Source organism: Salvia miltiorrhiza, chromosome 2 (genome assembly GCF_028751815.1).
Source record: "Salvia miltiorrhiza cultivar Shanhuang (shh) chromosome 2, IMPLAD_Smil_shh, whole genome shotgun sequence".
Taxonomy (NCBI): Eukaryota; Viridiplantae; Streptophyta; class Magnoliopsida; order Lamiales; family Lamiaceae; genus Salvia; species Salvia miltiorrhiza.
The window spans coordinates 41,712,711-41,733,844 of record NC_080388.1 but is presented as its reverse complement, the minus strand read 5'-3'; the positions used below and the strand labels follow the sequence as shown (position 1 = coordinate 41,733,844).

At 32.8% G+C, this 21,134-nt stretch overlaps 2 protein-coding genes across 2 annotated transcripts; one reads left to right on the top strand and one right to left on the bottom strand.

The window, feature by feature from the left end:
* The first annotated feature begins 7,646 nt into the window (after window positions 1–7,646).
* LOC131013493 (protein MALE DISCOVERER 1-like) lies at window positions 7,647–12,953 on the top strand. Its single transcript, XM_057941600.1, has 15 exons — window positions 7,647–7,850; window positions 8,260–8,319; window positions 8,527–8,686; window positions 8,793–8,925; window positions 9,064–9,135; window positions 9,421–9,564; window positions 9,650–9,787; window positions 10,138–10,233; window positions 10,321–10,373; window positions 10,458–10,862; window positions 10,977–11,170; window positions 11,265–11,397; window positions 11,486–11,640; window positions 11,740–11,931; window positions 12,375–12,953. Exons 3-15 carry the CDS (start codon window positions 8,572–8,574, stop codon window positions 12,633–12,635), a joined length of 2,091 nt encoding a protein of 696 aa, XP_057797583.1. The 5' UTR covers window positions 7,647–7,850; window positions 8,260–8,319; window positions 8,527–8,571; the 3' UTR covers window positions 12,636–12,953.
* Window positions 12,954–14,511: 1,558 nt separating this feature from the next.
* On the bottom strand, window positions 14,512–15,500 carry LOC131008479 (protein DOG1-like 4). Its single transcript, XM_057935352.1, has one exon. The coding sequence runs from the start codon at window positions 15,208–15,210 to the stop codon at window positions 14,512–14,514; it is 699 nt and encodes a 232-aa protein (XP_057791335.1). The 5' UTR covers window positions 15,211–15,500.
* Window positions 15,501–21,134: the final 5,634 nt, after the last annotated feature.

The window sequence follows — 21,134 nt, the reverse complement described above, 5'->3', positions numbered from 1 at the left end:
AATTTTCAGTCTATTTATTTATTTATTTCCAGTTTATTTATTTTCCATTTTACTTATATATTTATTTTCTGAATTTTCAGTTTATTTATTTATTTATTTTCTGAATTTCAAGTTTATTTATTTATTTATTTTTGAATTTTCAGTTTATTTATTTTCCAGTTTATTTATTTCCAGTTTATTTACTTATTTATTTATTTATTTATTTCCAGTTTATTTATTTTCCAGTTTATTTATTTATTTATTTTCTGAATTTTCAGTTTATTTATTTATTTATTTTCTGAATTTCAAGTTTATTTATTTATTTATTTTTGAATTTTCAGTTTATTTATTTTCCAGTTTATTTACTTATTTATTTATTTATTTATTTCCAGTTTATTTATTTATTTATTTTCTGAATTTTCAGTTAATTTATTTCCAGTTAATTTATTTATTTATTTATTTCCATTTTATTTATTTATTTTCTGAATTTCAAGTTTAGTTATTTATTTATTTTTGAATTTTCAGTTTATTTATTTTCCAGTTTATTTACTTATTTATTTATTTATTTCCAGTTTATTTATTTATTTTCTGAATTTTCAGTTTATTTATTTATTTATTTATTTCCAGTTTATTTATTTTCCATTTTATTTATATATTTATTTTCTGAATTTTCAGTTTATTTATTTATTTATTTTCTGAATTTCAAGTTTATTTATTTATTTATTTTTGAATTTTCAGTTTATTTACTTATTTATTTATTTATTTCCAGTTTATTTATTTTCCAGTTTATTTATTTATTTATTTTCTGAATTTTCAGTTAATTTATTTCCAGTTTATTTATTTATTTCCATTTTATTTATTTATTTTCTGAATTTCAAGTTTAGTTATTTATTTATTTTTGAATTTTCAGTTTATTTATTTTCCAGTTTATTTATTTATTTATTTATTTATTTCCAGTTTATTTATTTATTTTCTCAATTTTTAGTTTATTTATTTTCGAATTTTTAGTTTATTTATTTCCAGTTTATTTATTTATTTATTTCCAGTTTATTTATTTATTTTCTGAATTTTCAGTTTATTTGTTTATTTATTTATTTCCAGTTTATTTATTTTCCATTTTTTTATATATTTATTTTCTGAATTTTCAGTTTATTTATTTATTTATTTTCTGAATTTCAAGTTTATTTATTTATTTATTTTCGAATTTTTAGTTTATTTATTTCCAGTTTATTTATTTATTTATTTATTTCCAGTTTATTTATTTATTTTCTGAATTTTCAGTTTATTTATTTATTTCCATTTTATTTATTTATTTTCTGAATTTCAAGTTTAGTTATTTATTTATTTTTGAATTTTCAGTTTATTTATTTTCCAGTTTATTTACTTATTTATTTATTTATTTCCAGTTTATTGAATCGGCACTTTTGTTTAATGTTTTCTCATTTAAATGCTTTCATTTAATTCACCTAATAAAATAATGCCAAATAGTTAGTGCAAGATTAGTAAAAGTAACCACAATACATTAACACTACCCTTTTAGTCTTTCACACCACCTTTACACCACATTTTTCAGCTTTCTTAAAACCCGTGTCAGCACTCAAATGGGGCACTTTTTCGTGGACGGAGGGAGTACCACCTAACACATACCTACCTACCACAACCCAAACTCTGTACAATACTGAGATTCTCTTGCGCAACCATCAATTAATTTCAAGCCTAAACTCCCACATGAACAACATGATATATGAAAGACGACTTATTCGTTGAAATCTTTCTGTTTAACTCATGGAATGTCACTATTTGTGCCCTGCATCATCTTAAATCAGTATTATGACATTTTGTGCATATCTACACTTTGTCTGCACAAACTATAGATATTGCGGTATTTGTTTTATTGCAAATACCGCAATATCTGAAGTTTGTGCAGATATATATCTATCCTTAATCTTCAATGCATCGTTGGTTGACTTCGCCTTTAAAAATATATTTTACTTCAATTGACGCAGCATAAGTCAGCTAGGGCTATGTAATGTATCAACTAACAATGTTTTTCAGCTTCAACAAGCTTCACTCTATAACTCAACATGCTTTCTTTTGATCAGCAAGTCTTAGGACTTATGGAGTTTTTGATCTTTATGCTCTTTTAGTAGATCGCATTTGTTGATCCTTCAAGTTGAAAACCTGTAAACATAAAAAGCACACTCTCTAATAAGTAAGTTGCAATCTATAAGATTACATTAGCAGACAAATCATCAGCAGAAGTTTTGGTATCAAATCAAAACTTTTACTATAATTTTTCAACACAATGGAATCATGAAATTAAACAAATTCAGATTAATTTATTATTCATGAACTCAATTCTTACTAAGACAATCACAAATAAAATTTAAACATACTCTTGTAATGAATAAACTATAGATTACGTGCAAGACTATTGTCCCCAAGCCATACTTAAATATGCAACTTTCACCACATCTATAAGATTATAAGTCCTCAGATCGACTAATCTCAAGTGCTACTGGCTAATATCGAAAAACATGTTGATAACGAATCGCAACTCAGTTAGTAAGACATTTTTCCTCCAATCTAGGTCGAGAGTTCAACTCACTAGATGGGGAAAAATGGAGAACCATTATTGATAATCTTTTAAAAAATAATATCGAAAAACATGTCCCATGTTCTAATTCAAGCATTAGTTATCATCTCTCCATCTTATACTAACATAATTAGTCATGTAAAATTAGTGGTCAATCTATTAAGCAAACAATAAAAATTCGTAGCATGAAAAGGAAGAATTGTCCAAATTAATCAATCAAAAATATTCGAAGTGCATCACTTATCTAACCTCTAACTCTAGGATAAAAGATTAACACATAGACATATAAACTAACAAACCAAAAATATATATATATATATATATATATATATATATATATATATATATCATCAACAATGACATTGTAGAATAAATCGTAGAATATTCAAAGGGACACAAAATTAAAACTAAAAAATAAAGGTGAAGACCCTTTCTCATAGCTTTAAGGAGATACTTATTGAGGAGATCGGGATCTAGATGACACAAGTTGAAAGATATTGAGTTTTAGAGGTAAACTCAAACTAGGCCCAAAAATGGAGCCCGCGATCGCGACCATGACCTTAGTTAAACACCATAAATATCGACAATGGTAGCGATCACTACCAACTCGTAGCTTTGCGCAATAATTTTGTTTAGCCCGTTCTCCCTAGTTTGAGCTCCGATTCGTGCACCAATTTTGCCCACAAACTCCTACCGTAATGAATCTTATGAAACTAATGCTCCTTGATTTTCATCCAATATTTTTGTAATTTCACTTAAACAACAAGCAAGTAACTAGTTCTTATTTAATAATTTATGAGGGCACACGGGTTTGGGGAGGAGCACAAATTTTAATAAATGATTGTGAGATGTGTATAAAGTAAAGTTGAATAGAGAAAGATGACCGTCAAAATTGATGTGTTAAATGGTTGAGTTTTTTTTTTATAAATACTAAGTGTGAATGTGTTTAAAAATTTGAGGAGTGATTTTTTGAAGAAAAAAAAGATAATAATTTTTATAAATGGACGAAAATAATAATATGACTAAAATTTTTGTAGAGCGATGAGTGATTTTGCGAACCTCATGTCCTCAATATAAGCCGATTTAGTTTTTCAATTTTTTTTTTCAATACATATACAGCCATATGCGAACTGTAAATGGTATGTTGACCATGAACTAAAAAAAGATAAACTGGATTATTCATGAATAAAAAACAATTTTGTCAAGAGAAGAAAGAATTTGTGAATACAAAGTGCTTAAAGACCTTACATTAGAGGCACGCACGCAGGGGAGGAATAATGTTAAGGATAGAGAGAGAGAGAAAGAGGTGGTGGGACCTAGTCAACGTATATAGAATATCCGAATACTTAGGATGGGGGCAAGCAACGTATGTAAAAGCTATTTATTTAAAAATTATAGTAAAATTTAACAAACTTCTCACCCTTTTTATTTTTTAAATAAATTTATTTTATTTTATTTTCATTTTTAATTTTCTTTTCTTAATTTTCTTTTATTTTTATAAAATCGATTTGTATTGTTGTGAATTCTTTTTATTTATTATTTTTTGTCTATTTAGCTCGAATATATTTAACTAAAATTATAGTATTTATTATATATATAAATATTTTCTTAAAACATGTACTCTACCATCTATATCACACTTATCATGCACGGATCAATATTATTAACCCTAGTTTCTTAAAGGCATGACTGGAAACAATATATAGGATTGAAATAAAATTCTTGCATCCATTTCCAATTGGACCAATTCTATAATTGATAGTATGATTTTTATAATAGGAATGGTCATTGCCAGTGAAATGCCCAATACCATAAATATTGGATTAGACATTACTCTCCCTCCTAATGGTATGGCTTATTCCTTTGAAAATGAAATTAACCAAAAATAAAATAATTTTTTTTACTGAAATTATTGTTATTTATTCATTATCATTTTGATAATAATAATAATAATAATAATAATAATAATATTATTATTATTATTATTATTATTATTATTATTATTATTATTATTATTATTATTATTATTATACAACCAAGTACTTGTGAATTAAGAGTACATATAAATTATTGATGGGATTGGATCTCCTAATTACTTTGTATGTATGATTGGGTTGTGATAGTAGGTAATATATATAATATCAAATTTAAATTGCATATTTTATATATGTGGCACACTAAGAACATATCAAAATACACGCGGGATAAAATAAGAATAAAAATTTTGAATAAATATTTTTTTATATAAATTTAACTTTTTTTAATATATATAATTGAACATAAAAGTGCTTATATAAACACAAAAAAATACTCATTTCGTCCACGAAATAAATTCTCATTTCATATTCGGCACGAATATTAAAAAAGCTGATAAAAGTGTTGTGGGTGAGATAAAAAGGTAGTAGATAAAAGTGATAAAATGTGTTGTGACTTGTGAGGTGGGTCCATTAGTGATAAAATGTAGTAAAATAGTATAAAAGTGATAAAAGTGTTGTGAAGTGTGTCCACTAATGATAAAGGGTAGTAAATATAAAATATAAAAGTGATAAATGTATTGTGTGGTGAGTCCATAAGTGACAAAGAGTAATAAATGTAGGAAATAAGAGAGAATATAATTGTCCAAAAATCAGAGTAGAAATTTATTTCATGAACCAATCTTCAAGGAAAATATGAGTTTATTTCATGGACAGAGAGAGGACATAACTTTGCACAGATTGCATTGCATTGTGGCAACATCATGCATATTTTTGTGTGAAAAATTATGCGTATTTATGTTTATTTATGTACATATTTGTGTTCATTATATGCATAATTAAGGCGGCGAGCGGTGAACAGTGGCGAGAGGTACATGATCGGTCGCCTAATGAACACTACAAGAAAACTGGTCGAACACCGACGGAAATCACCGACGGACTATTTTCCGTCGGTAGATACCGACGGATCCCCGACGGACCGTCATCCGGCAACATCGCCGGAGCCGGCATCTATTTCCGATGAAAATACCGACGGACTACCGACGGAATCACTACCGACGGACAATATCCGTCGGTAAATTCGGTATTTTCGATTTTAATAATTATTTTTATTTTTTACCGACGGAATACCGACGGAATCTCTACCGACGGATTAAACTCCGTCGGAAATTTGGATAATTTCGAATTTATTAATTGTTTTTATTTTTACCGACGGATTACCGACGGAATTTTCCGTCGGTAATTTCAATAAATATTATTATTTGTATTTTTATTGTTTTTTTTTTAATTTTTTTATTTATTTTTTTTTATTTTAAATTATTTTTAAAATTAGTACCGACGGATAAAGTCCGTCGGTAAATTATTTTTTTATTATTTGATTTTGTTATTTTTTATTTTTTTTATTATTTATTATTTATTATTTATTTTTTTTTTAATTTTTTTAAATTAATTTTCTATATTATTATTATTATTTTTAAATTATTGAAAATATTTTAAAATTGATAGTTATTTTTAGCAATAATATTTTCTCTTTTTAATAAACGTTAATATTAATTTTTTTTATTATCTTAAATTCGATCATATATTTACCGTCATTTTTTCGCCGGCACCACAAGTCTTAGATATCATCTCGACATATTCTAAGGTTATGAATAAATGATATTGTATATTGAAATAGAGTTTAAATGAATTAATAGGTGCTAGTTATATCAATAATACGCGTGTTCTCTACTGGCGACCACTCGAAAGAAACTTCAAGGTTAAGCGTGCTTGACTCAGAGCACTAGTAAGATGAGTGACCCACTGGGAAGTTGGCCAAATCATATGCAATTAAGTTCAAAATACATTAAAAATACGAAATACTTGTAGAATACGAAGATAGGTTGATAAAAAAAATTAAAATTAAAATAAAAATTTAAAAATTAAAAATAATTTACCGACGGAATTTTCCGTCGGTAATCCGTCGGTAAACGCGCCACCTACCACGGCCAACGCCGGCGCCGGAGACTTACCGACGGCGACGTCCGTCGGTATCCACCGACGGACAGAAAAAATCCGTCGGTAAATCATTTACCGACGAGCGTTTTCACGACGGGTGAAATCCGTCGGTAATCCGTCGGTATCTCCATTTACCGACGGAATTTTGATTCTTACCGACGGAATATTCCGTCGGTGTTCGGCCAGATTCTGATTGTGGAAAGAACTTTCTAGGAGGGAGTGGCACGGGTTTTAAGAAAAAATATTGTTGAGTGTATTGAGAGTGGATAAAAGATAGTTGAGTGTATTGTGAGTGGTGAAAATGTGTTATAATTAATATTGAGAGTTGTGAAAAATGAAAAGTAAGAGAATTGTAAGTGGTGGGGTATAGTTCAAAAATAGGTAGGAAGTTCTTTTGTGGACGTCCCAAAAATGAAAGATAGGAAATTCTTTCGTGGACCGAGGGAGTATATTTTAAATTTAAATTTTTTGTTCTCATTTTACTTCTGCATGTATTTTTAACTTGGAAGTCATCTGTCACGTATCGCGTTTTTGATGTGCCACATGAATAAAATATATGATCTAAATTGGTACTATGTATCTAAAGCTTGAATATTACATAATCTCATTCTTTATATATATGTGTGTGTGAAAAAGTTGTGAATCGTGTTAGAAAGTATATTATGTTTGTACACCCTTAATTTTATTTTAATAAAAGAACGTCAAGCCAATTAATGAAATACTAAGAAAGCAGAAAAACGATGTATAAGTTTATTTTCCTCCTGTGAATTATAGTTTGATTTTTGTATCGTTTAAATCAATGATAGTTTAGTTATCAACTATGAATTACTACCTATTTGTATTTGCATTAGTAGATTAAGCGATTAACAAGATCAATGTAAGAGTTAAATTTTAACATATTATATACTATTATTTATAAATATGTAAATAGTACAATGAAAATATGAGTGTTTAAATGATAGAAATAAAAGTGATGGAAACGAAAAACCAAGAAAATTAAAAAATACGAGAACTGAACAATCTTTCCACCCATTAAAAAAAGAGACTATTCTAAAAAATTAAAAAATAAAATAAAAAATAAACAAAAGAAGAATGGCTGGTGGTGTGAGGGGGGCGTAAGGGAGAGAAGAGAATGAACGAAAACAAACTTTTGTTTTTCTTTAGAGAGAGAAAAGAAGAGAGAGAAAGATTTTCCCCACTTCCCTTCTCTTTCAGAGAAAAGATGGTCGAGGAGAGTTTCAACCTCTGAGATCATCCTGAAAAGGGTAGTCAAGAAAATCACGCTCCAATTCCAATCCGACTAAGTAATTTTTTTTGTTGTTTCTGTAATTTTCTATGCGTAATCGTTTCCAAGCTGCAATTTTTAATGCAGGAGAAGAATTTTTTTAACCCGTGATCGTCGCATTATTATTCGACATCATATCCCTTTTCAATTATGTTTATTTGGAATCTTGGAAATTTACTAGTATTTTCCGAAGTTCAGAATTTGTTGCGCCATATTTGTGATGCTGTGTCTTGCTCTGCGTGCCTTTTCATTTCATGCCTCTTTGCTTTTTCATGGATTGCTTGCTGCAAAGGTTATTCTTTTAGAACACATTCTGTCTTTTTTCAATATGATTGTACAAGGGGTAGTAGAATAATCCTTGTTATTGGGCATTTCATTCGTATTCAAGAATCAATGCCATTGATTATGTTGCATTTTGTTTTTTCCAGCTGAAGCTTGAATCTCGGAGACAATTTAGCCAGGTTATGCCGTTGTTCGTGAATACGGAGGTATAATCTAAAGAGGCTAAAATTGATGGTTTAAATTTGTTATTTTAGATTGTGTTTGTGAACTAGTTCCGAGCTTGCATATTTGTAGTTAATCTTGAGTTGACGAGCTGAAAAAATTTGTCACCCTTGTGAGATTGTGATTCTTTATTGCTCAGAGGCGATAATGCACTAAAAAAGTTCACAATTTTGTGTATTTGTGTTGCATAGAGTCCTGGCTGTTGGCAGAGGAAACTGCCTCCACCACCATAACGAATGGTTCAGCAAGCAATGAGCGGTAGATGGACCGCTTGTGGAGCTCAGTTGTTTTGTTTCGCATTTTTAGTCCTTGTATTGAGAATTCATGGTTGCTCTTCCCTCAATCCGGAAGGTATGAGGGATTTCTCCGTACTAATGTTGCTTTAAATCCCGGCATGGGTGATTGATTACTTATGTTTGGAAATTCGTTGTGTTGACTTGATGAACTGGAGTTTCAGGATATGCATTGCTGCAGTTTCGAGCTAAGGTGGATTTTGATCCATCTGGAGCTTTAGCGAATTGGAATCCAGATGACTGTAGCCCGTGCACTTGGTCGGGTGTTCATTGTCTGGACGGTAAAGTGCATATGCTGTAAGTCCGTATTGTGTTAGCTGATTATCTTCAGTAGGACTTTGAATGTTTTGTACCTGTTTCAAATGTAGTTAGTAGTATTTCTGTTGTTGGTACAGATTTAGTGTGTTTTATAATTGTAAATCATGTCGTGTGTAGGGATCTCAATGGACAAGACTTGGTAGGGGTATTGGTGCCGGAGCTTGCAAATCTCTCTCATTTAAGAGTTCTGTGAGTTTCAACTATGTTTATGCTCATATACTATTAGAACTTGCGATTTAATAGCAGCAGTTTCTCGTATTTGCTAAGTGTCTGATATCCGAATTCCAGATATTGATGATCTCCTATCTTGTTTCTTCTTGCAAATCTATTCCTTCTGTTAGAATTTGAGCTCATCTTTGTATAGGATTTGCAGAGTTTCTGGTCTGAACTTGAGGATTGCTTTATCAGATCAATGCTTATATAAAAAAGGAAACATTTTTGGATAATGTTTTGTTATTTTTTTGTGATCATTAGTGACCTATCCAAGAACCGTCTTTCTGGCACCATTCCGCACGAGTTTGGGCAGCTTACTGCATTGGAAGTCTTGGACTTGAGGAACAATAAGTTTACTGGAACAGTTCCTACTGAATTAGGACGGTTGCATTCCCTAAAACGTTTGTATGTATATGCTTCTGAGTGTCGCATGTTTTAAGTCACTTCAACCAGTATGATTCACCTAGAGTATATCTGTTTGTTGCTCCAGGTTGCTCTGTAATAATAGTTTTGAAGGACGCATTCCTTCTGAGATTGGAAAACGTGGCTTGCTAAGTGACGGAAAGTGCAATGATATACATGCAGCTGCTGCTGGAGTTGGCTGCATGAATAGAAAATTCGGGCGCTGGTGAGATATTCCTTGCTTCTCTATCATGCCTACCTAGTTCAGATGTAAATTTCAGAGTATGATTTTTATCGCATATTGATTTATCAGATTTTATGATTTTTATCGCATATTGATGATTCATATGTCCACTGTTTTCTTGTTGCTGTATCAGTTATCTGCTCGAGAATTGCTTTGTTTTATCCTGTAGGTTGGCAGTGATACACTCGCATTAACTGTTGTGTATTTTCAATCTAATATATATTACAAATGTTCAAGTTATATTTAAGCTCTCTCTTGAATTGTCACTACATTTGAAGCATATAAACATTGTTGTATTATTTACTTCATCCTAATATTCAATTTTCGAACAGCACTTGGCAAAGTATTCTGGATCGATCACAGAAATCAAATCCCTTCCAGGTACCAGCTAGAGGGGCCATACTTCATTATCTCAATCTATACCAACTGTAAGTGATCGAACATTTGTGTAAATTTATGCTAGTTTCGTCTTCCTCGTATTGAATGTTATTTAATGAATGTCGTTTTTCATCAAGGTTCAAGTTTGGAAGTGAATCATTGCATAATCAGCCAGATGCCTGTGCCATAGGTTTCCATGAGATCCCGCCTTTACTTTCTTAAACCGATGATATCTATATATTTACCTGTGACAAGTGAAACCTGTATTTTCCAGATTTACCGGAGTCATCTGTCAGATGGAATGTAGACGACCGGACCAACCAGCGCCGCATACTAGTTGAACAGTCCACTAATCTTGTTGCCCTCCCCCCCAATGTCGTGCCTCCCATCCAACTGGAAAGTGTCAGTGCCATTCCAAGCAGAAGTAGTGGGTCGTTTCCTGCTGTTCCAAATGCAAAGAAACGGGCACCAGCTCCTGCCCCATCACCTCCTTCCGTCACTCAACCAACCGGTGGAAAATCTGGGCATTCCCTGAAGCTTATTATAGGGCTGTCGATCTTACTTTTCTTGCTCATCGTTGCCTCAATTATGCTCGTCATCTGCAGAAGCAGAGCCGCAAAAACTATTCGTCCTTGGAAGACTGGATTGAGTGGGCAGTTGCAGAAAGCATTCATTACAGGTATGCTTCTTCCACACGATGAGAATAGCTTAGGTTTCAGTTTAGGAGTATGAGTTCTCTGTATTTCGTCATTTTTATTTTACATGCTTATAGCTGAACGTGCTTTGTCTTTAGGGGTTCCTAAGCTGAACAGACCTGAGCTGGAAACTGCATGTGAGGATTTCAGCAATATTATAAAGGCAGAAGATGGTATAGCCACAGTGTACAAGGGAACTCTATCAAGTGGAGTCGAGATCTCCGTTGCTTCAACTGCCATACTTGCTCTCAAAGACTGGTCAAAGCGTTCCGAATCAGTATTCAGGAAGAAGGTAAGCACAGATAATTCGAGTTCATTCTTCGTAGAAGTGATGGTCTCCAAAAAGAAAATTATTCTAAATTTCTCATTCTGCTTTCGCCACACAGATTGATACCTTGTCGCGGCTGAACCACAAAAATTTCCTTAATCTTATTGGTTACTGTGAGGAGGACAATCCTTTCACCCGAATGATGGTTTTTGAGTATGCTCCAAACGGCTCTCTCTTTGAGCATCTGCACGGTAAATCTCTTGGCAACACAAAAATCATAAATATATGTCTGCACCCTTTATTGTGTTTAACAGCGTTGAATATTTCTTTTACGTCCAGTTCAAGAACTCGATCACCTTGATTGGAATGCAAGGACACGGATAATCATGGGAACCGGTTATTGCCTTCAACACATGCATGAGCTCAATCCACCAATTCCTCATTTCAACCTCACTTCCAAAGAGATACTTCTAACAGAAGACTATGCTGCTAAAGTAAGTCTATTTTGCCTCAATAGGCTCGAATTTATCCACGAAATAACATCATGAACGTATTTCTAATTCCATCTTGGACGGAAAAAAAAACCTTTTCAGATTGCAGATGCCGGGTTTTGGAGAGAACTCGTAGCCAAGTCAAAGAACCCTGCAGAAAACGAGTCGGAGCACTCTGAACTGCCCCCGCTTGCTGATGCAGAAACTAATGTCTACAGCTTTGGAATCTTGATGCTGGAAACAATATCCGGAAAGCTTCCTTATTCGGAAGAGCAAGGGCTTCTCATGAACTGGGTTCGTCTTTTAGATCCTTTTACTGCATGCATTCAGTTAGAGGGTTAATTGCTATTTACTGCACGGACTTTCACCCATTTTGCAATTTTAACATGACCTTTGAAACGTCGCGATAATGTCACTGGAGAGCTGACGTGGCTTGCGTCACCGAAGCCGGCATTGCCAGAATGCGGTTGTGCAGTCTCAGTATTTTCAGTTCGATTAGTATTACGCTCGACATGTCAACCTTTCGGTGATCGGAATAAATTGGAGGTGATAATTTGCAATAAATTAAAGGGGGTGACATTATTGCAATGTTTCAAAGGCTGTGTCACTTAAAGTTGCAGATCGAACAAGCTCAAAATTGTTCAATCTATCTAAAGTTATGACCTAAAGAGTGAACACCTTGTTATACAACATAATCTGACAGCTCTGCAAACGCTATTGCTTGAAACTTTTGTCAGGCGGCTCCGTTGTTGATCGATAGGAAGAACTTCAGCAGCTTGGTCGATCCAACATTGAAATCTCACAAAGAAAACGAGCTCGAAGTCATCTGCGAGGTGATCCAGTGCTGCGTTCAGCAAGACGCGCATAAAAGGCCTTCAATGAGGGAAGTGATCCAGATGTTGAAACAAGTCATTGACATATCACCGGAGTTGGCAACGCCAAGGCTCTCTCCTTTGTGGTGGGCGGAGCTCGAGATCTTATCGGCGGAAGCGGCTTGATTTTCCGGCAACTTTCTTTGTGTAAGTCACCTGTATATCATTCATTTACTAAGGCGAAGCTGTCGATAAGATATAACCTTTGCTGTCCTTCAACTGAGCGCCACAAGTGGTTCCTTTTTTCTTTCATTCATTATCCTATTCTTATGATTCACATTATTTTATTCTTTTCCTATATAATTTTGTTCACCTTCAAAATAACTATGCTTGCAATGCCCATCTATATTTCAGTGGTTGTAATTTTTTATTGCAATGTATGTAACATTAAATATTGGAGATCTGAATCATGTGATGAATATGAAAGTTGTTTATTGATTGATATGTTGTAAAGAGACAAGAAGTGTAAACTGTATTGCAATGATTCTTTCAATTGATGGATGTACAAATTCTCAGAGCTTTCATTGATTTTTTTTTTCTATATACCTGCAAGATCACATAACTTGCAACTATTATTATATATTATACAATGACAATTATGGTTGATAATAATAATAATAATAATAATAATAATAATAATAATAATAATAATGATGATGATGATGATGATGATGATGATTCCTCATTTTCCTTACGGAGAAATGTCTTATTATCAATTAAACTGTGTTTCGTTGTCATGATTTTCACATACTTTGACATAAAATTTTACAAGTGGCACCCTATAATAGCCAATGACATATAGTAATAAGAAATTGTAGTCATTTTGTGCGTGTATTGGCTAAGCGGTAAGAGGTTAATGTTTAAGGCCAAAGGTCTTAGGTTCGAGTTTCCTGTGACGCGATCTTCAAATTTTTTTATTTAATACTGTTAATTTATATATATATATATATATAGGGTTAGGTTCAATGAAAAAGGCCTAAATGTAAGAAAGAAGAGAGAAGTAATCTCATCCGTTGATCGTATCTAATCTAACGGACATGATTTATTCACGCCATGTTCAACGGATTTTTTTGTTGAACATTCGTGAACATATACAATATTTTTGGGGGTTCTGGGTTTCGACCCCCCCATATGTTCAACGAAAAAATCCGTTGAACATGGCGTGAACAAATCATGTCCGTTATATTAGATAAGATCAACGAATGAGATTACTTCTCTCTTCTTTCTTACATTTAGGCCTTCTTCATTGAACCTTGGCCTATATATATATATATATATATATATATATATATATATAAATTGTAGCCATCGTCGTGTGGATAAAAACATAAACACAGTAATCATTTTTCACTTTAATCCCTTGCACATAAAAATCGATGATTACATGAAAATTTTCATACATGCAACAATGTAAATTACACTTTTACATTAATTACGCTAAATTGTAAAATTCGTGTAACGTACAGTGCAAATTTTTCGTACAATCCTCGCACTTTTCATGTAAAAATACAAAATTTCCTTTTGATAATAATACGAGCCAGAATGAACCATTACCTTAAAACTTTATCATAATAAAAGCATTTTCAATTTTCCAATTCAAACTCATACTAGATATATAATATATTTATAATATTGTTAATGTTCATATTCATAAGTTCGAATGTATTATTAATGTTCGAATGTGAACTTTTACCCATCTTACATATATAACCAAGAATGGTCGTGTATAGTAAGGCGTAGGGGGCTTTTGTGGCACCAACCCATTTTATTTTGTTATAATATCCGTAAATTGACAGAAAATTTTATGATAGCAAGCATCATCTTCATCTCCAAGAGTTTTATTATAAGGGTAGTGAGAAGGTATTTGGGATGAAAAAGGAGAGTAAAAGGTGATGCATTTTTAAATCATTAATTTACTAACATAGTACCATTTCTACGTAATCAAAGTCGCTAAATATCTTGAAAGTAATATTTGATGAATTACATATACAGTTGGAATGGTTCAAGAAGCTAAGTTGGTGGTCTCAATGATATTCATCCCAAATTTCCTAACCCTAATTTGAAACAAGGAGTTTGTAGCCAAGAAGTGGACACTCTGCATGGGGCTCAAAATCTCGAGCAACCCTTTCAACGTCCTGAGCCTCACGCAATCCGCCATCTTCATCACTCTCTCCAAGCCCCCCAAAAACCCCCCAACCGCCGCCGCCGCCGCTGCCTTCCCCCTCACCATCTCCACCGCGTTCCTATCCGCCACCGCCACCTGCAGCCTCTCCATCTCCCTCTCCACCCTCTCCTCCTCCGCCTTCATCCGCACCCGCAACAGCTCGATCTTCCTCACCTGCTCCTCCGTCACGGCGCCGCCGCACGCCGCCCGCAGCAGCCGGAACGCCGCCGACGGCTTCCACCCGGTGATCCAGAGATGGGCCGTCTCGAGAGGGCTCAGCCAAACCGGGCCGCTGAAGAAGGCCAGCACGTCGTCGTGGGCCGCGGCCCATTTGAACTTGTAGTATTCTTTGTGGTGGGCGGTGACCTTGCTGATCGCCGCCACAGCGCAGCCGGGTTCCTGCGGCGGCTCCTTCACCGCCACGAGGAGGAGCTCGAGGAGATCTTCCAGCTGGGCCATCCATTTCTTGTAGAAATCCGAGAATTTGTGTTCCACTAGGGTTTTCATTTGATATATTGGATGAATTCGATCGATCATGGCAATATATTTAGATGAAATTGGGAGTTAGAGAAAACTCGATGTGCATGCATGGGGAGTACCACCTGGTGAAATCAAGCTCAAACGTGTCGCCACCGCATCAATGCGTGTACCTTCATGGAAAATGAGCGCCAACGCTATTTCTTTATTTTCTTTTTCAAAAACAAAGATATGATACATTGCGATTCACCCCTTCAAGACTTATAGGATTGGATTTGGAGTATAATTCTTTTAATTGGAGACTTAACTTAAGAGCTTTAGGATTGGATTTGGAAATTGAATGCCACAAATTTGGCGGGAACAGAGGAATTTTTTTTTTTTTTGAGCGAAAGAACAGAGGAATTGGTATGCTTGAACATTGAGAAAACTAGTACTCCCTCTATCTATTCTCATAAAATGTATTCAATTTGCCATTTTCGTTATTCATATAAAATATATTCAATCTATTTTTAGTAAGTCTTCCACTCACAATAAAATTGGTCATTTACTCCACTCACAATATATTTAACTACTTTATTAAAATATGTGTCATTTAAAAGGGGATATTTTTTATGAGGACGGAGTAAGCATTAATGAAAATCTATATATGTACATATGCATGTCTAATCTGATATATATATATATATATATATGCACAACTATGTAATGCATATAGTCATGTTTAAAAGAAAAAAAATATAGCATATGAGATACACGATGATGTTATAATTTGAACACGAGTGAATCATTTATAAATAAATTGGGGATTTCTGTTCGATTAGTGTCAATAGTGGATATTACTTACTTTACTTGACGAGGTATAAAGACAAACCACAAATTAATACTTTAATTTGAAACCGAATAGTCAAAATTACTTTGACAGAAATGGAATAAAATTTTTTTTGAAAAGAAATGACAAATTTGCAGATCGATCCTAATCCCAACAGGACCCCTCCCATGCCCTTGTCCTTCCAGTAAGTCTTTTACTCCTTCCGTCTCACTTTAAATATATTTTAAGATTATAAGAATATTGTTCTATAATTTTGAGACATTTAAAGTGAGACGATGGGAATATTATTTTAACGGGGGATGGGAGAACGGGAACAAGAGCGATGTGATTTGAACATTAGACTTCAGTGTTAACATAAAGGTCTTCATCGTTTAACTTTTTTTGAAGAGACCTACAATAATTTTTTTAAAACAATTAATTTCTACATTATATTTTCAAGGGGTTGATGATCCAAATATTAGAAACTTCGGTGTTTTTTTTAAAAGATCAATAATTATATTCTCTAATTTCCTCTACATTGACTCGACCTCTAAATAATTGGAGGGAAAATGTCTTGTCAAAGTTGCGCTTTGTTACTGAAACTTCAATCGGTTTAATTTAGTATATATTCATTAAACTCTTCTATCTATAAAGATATCAAGTTACACAAAAAAAATTCCTCAAAAAAAAAAGTTACACAAAAATTCATTAACGATCAAATTATTTTTGTAATATTTCAAAAGTTGGACTATTTTAGCAACTTATTTTAGCCCAAAGATCATGCCATAAACTATAATTAACTCTATTTATAACTTAAAAAGTGCTATTATTTAAATCATTAAATTATCGGTATTTTGGGTGAATTATTGTGCAAATATAGCTCATTACGAAATCAAATGGTAAGAGATTTTTTTTTAAAATCTCAAACTCAAATAGAAAATATAGCTCCTATTAGAAAATTATTTTTCTCTTTCTTTTAGTGTGTCTGAACAATTGTTCCCTTTATTTGTGTTGGAGCCTATTGAAATATGTGGCCATTGATGCTACAGGAGAAGATGCTTCAAGTTATTAGTAGATGTTATTCAGGAATTAATTTAGTATGTTCAAAGTGAATGACAATACTATTCATGAGAAATATATTTTTTTATTCTTTATTCATTCATCGTTTTATGTAAAATATGTTCGAGTTTGTGTTGCATGGTATTAGTATTCTTCTTATTGTTGATGGAATTTAAAGCATGTATGTTCTTGTACGAGTAATACATAGATATATTTAGTTAAGTATATATGTTTATTGATTTCACATACTTTGATTGGTATATTTGTTCATTGATTGTTAAAATATAAGGTCTATGCATAAATATGTCGTATGTACGTGTTTGTCATATTCATTTATGTTGGCACATTTGTTCAATTATGTTGTTCATGGGTAAATTATAAGTTTCAATACATTTGTTCATGGGTCAGAATATTTGTTCATAATTTTGGCCCTTATGTGCATGGGTTATATGGTTAAATTCATTTCATGAATTATAATTTGTTACTATGAACAGAACAAGTGTAGAACGTAAATTCGTTTCAAACTGATAAGGACGTGCACGATAGACCATGTAAATGAATTATAAACGGAGCAACTATGAGGATGACGCAAGGATTCATGGAGAAGCGGAAATGTTCATTCTTTCATATTCATTGTTGGTGTAGTTTATATTTTTTGTTCATGCTTTTCTATTTTTGTTTATGTGAATTGTCTCTTATACATTATGTGTCTTTGGAATTTGGGATTATTCTGCAACTTTTTAATGCATTTGAATTTAGGGTTTATTTAAGTTTTACCCATTGCATCAATATACATTTATGTAATTAGTTCTGACATCATAGACATTGTCAATATAAATAAAAGATATTATTCAATCAATTTTTCCCTCAGTTAGATGTTTATTATATTTTAAATTTCATCGAATTGTCTTCATTACAATGCATTGTGTTTGTGTCTTTCACATTTTTCATATACACACACTTCCATATTTAAATAGCATCGAATTGTGGAATGGATGGATGGATAAAACTATATATATTAGAATTTGTTTCTTCTTATTGTTCATGTAATCTATTTTTTTGTTCATATAAAAATCAACACTAATTAATAAAATATGTAATGATTTGGAAAAGGTTTGCAATTATTAATTCCTTAGCAACTCTCTTGCTTGATTACCAATAAGATATATGACTTAAACTATTAGCAAACCTGGACAATATAGTTGTAGTTTTGAATAAACGAACGTATGAACATGTAATATTAGTGCGTGAACATAACGAACACCATCTATGAACAACGACTTGTAAAATTAACGTACTAGACTATATTTAATATCTAATATGGTATTACTTGTAGCTAGTTACAATGTACTAACAATATATGAGAAAATATATTGTGTGGTGTTCGTCTTTAAACCGTCAATTGACTGTTATGAATATACTCCCTCCGTCCCATTCCAAATGTCTCATTTTCTATTTTGGGTTGTCTCACTCTAAATGTCTCATTTCCTTTTTTGGCAATACATTCACTCAGTTTCTCTATATTACTTGACCATTAAGTCACTGGCCAGTGTAGTTGATATGTTCGAACTTTAAAATGTTGAACATGATCGATATGGGTCATTTAATAAAGATGAGAGAAATTGATAGAGCTATTAGAAAGACACAATGGCAAATTCTAGGCTCTATCGAGTGGTTCGTGAATGAAAGGATGTTCCTATATCTTCGCATAAAGGTTTTGTTTACAGAATCCACGTAAACGTTCTTCATATATCGAGTTCGCTACACAACGCAGTCTAGGAGTTTTGTGTAGACTTTAATTTGATTATCGACGATAATGGAGGCCTATTGAGTCACACTTTATGTGTATTGTTAATTCGCTCAAGGGTGCAAAGATAGTGCTTGGTGTTTAATCTAATGCTAGTCCAAGTGGGAGATTGAAAGATATATGGACTAGATTAGGATATATTTGATATATTCTAATAAGCTTTAATTAATTAGTAAATAGTTTGACTATTGAATTAATTAATTGGAGACAAAAGAAAAGCCCGACCTGTTTAACCTAGGGTTTACAGGCGTGTCTTATTCCTATAAGAATAGGAATATATTTCTTTTGTCTGTGAGATAAAAACACGTGAGATACGTAAAATCACAAGAGAGAAAACACTTAGAGCACTATAGAATTCAATCGGAGATTTCCTAGCTTTCGAAGATTGAATTGTGGATTGAGAGATTTCCTAGCTTTCGAAGATTAATTGAATTGTGGATCAAGAATTATTCCTGCATCAAATCTGCAATATGCGTGGATACCATAGTAGTGGATTCAACTGCAGGATTACTAGAAGAATTGCTACAGGATTGTTTGCTACACAACAAGTAAGTTATTTTAACTATTGTTGTGTGTTTGTAATCTCTACACATGAATCAATTGTAAATCTAGATCTTTTTCTTGACTGTTATTTTCGCTGCGTATCATTAGATGATGTCAAGGATTTCCAACATGTTCAACCGATTCAGGAATGCGTAATATGTGAGTCATATCGAATATAAATGGAGGGTTAATAAGTTTATCTTTGAATCTTAATAGAGATGGAGAACTTATTAATCCACAATCATAAACTTTTCGAGAGAGAATATGTGATTAGCTAGTATTCTCACCTTTCATTTAGGCTAGATTAAATTGATATTTGCATTAATAGATTTATTGCATAAATTTAATTGAGTCGTTATATTTTCTAGGATCAGTTTTATCTCTTGAAATTTATTTGTGGGTTATTTTATTTGAGTTTGTTTCTTTTGCATATTTTTTAATTGATTGTCTAGTTATAAAAATCTCCATGCTTGATAATTTGACCTGGATAATAGTTAGGTGTCCGTAACACAACATTCTCATTTAGTTACTTTATTTTATTGCTATGAGATTAGGGATCAACTTTTTAATCAGAAAATTTTCGGGCTAAAAAGTTGACCGCTAATTTCATAGGGGTCGGCCCATGAGGCGGCTGGGCCGGGTCCATTTTGCTACCTCTGGATAGCAACTCAACATACAGCTGAGGTCAAGAGCTGCAGGTTCCTCTCTGGTACTGATTTATGCTTAATTTACTCTATTTTTAAGGGTTTGTATGTGCGTGTTTTAAGATAATCTTCTGGAAATTGGTGCGTTTATGGTGTATTTTATGCTTTGCAGGAGATTTAGGCTTTCGAGACGGAAGAATGCAATTTTGAAGAATTTTGGATGAATTTGGCGTTTTCCATAGGAACCGACATCTCCAGAGCAGAGAAGCGCCAGCACCAGAGAAGTAAAGCCCAGCGCTCATAAGTCAGAGCAGAGAAATAGCCATTTCTCTGGATGCAGAGCAGAGAAGTGAAAAGTCAGAGAAATCAATCTCCAGAGGAGTCAACACTCGTAAGAGAAATCAAGAAGCCAGAGATATCACCATTCCTCTGGCGATAGCAGAGAAATCACCATTCCGCTGGCGACCCATTTCTCTGGCGAGGTCAGAGAAATCATCAATTCCTCTGGCGTGACCCAGGTGACATCCATTCCTCTGGCGAGAGCTGCGAAGTCGGTAAGAGTGGTAGTATTTTCCGGAGCGCGCATCCAGCTGGAAAGTTGCCTTATTTTACACGATTCTATTACTTTTAGAATTCTACTTTGCATGGCAACTTCCATGGTGATCCGAAGGAAGTCTGAAAACTATAAATAGGTCCTCTTTTGACCTATCTAGATGTACCCAGAACCCGAGCATTCATATTTTAGTTTTATAGCTTTAGAATTTTATTGCTTTCTAGTTTTCAAGGCTTGGATCAAGATTGAAGATTCAAGTCGCTACAATTATTTCATTCTCGGTTTTTATACAATTCAGTTTTTACAATTGCGTTCTTTTTAATTATGTTTATGTTTTATTTTATTATGTCTGGCTAGTTTCGTTTAGCTGATTCTAGGGTTTGTAAATAGTTGATTGAATTTATGTGATTTATTTGTTAATACCTTTGTGCCTTCCAGTTTATGATTCATAATTCCTGGTGCTTGATTTCTTGTGAATTATCTGATCAATAGTTTGCATGTTTAGCTATTCGGTTTGAGACCTAGCGGAGATAACTGTTTAGTGGATTCAGGAATGTATGATATGATTTT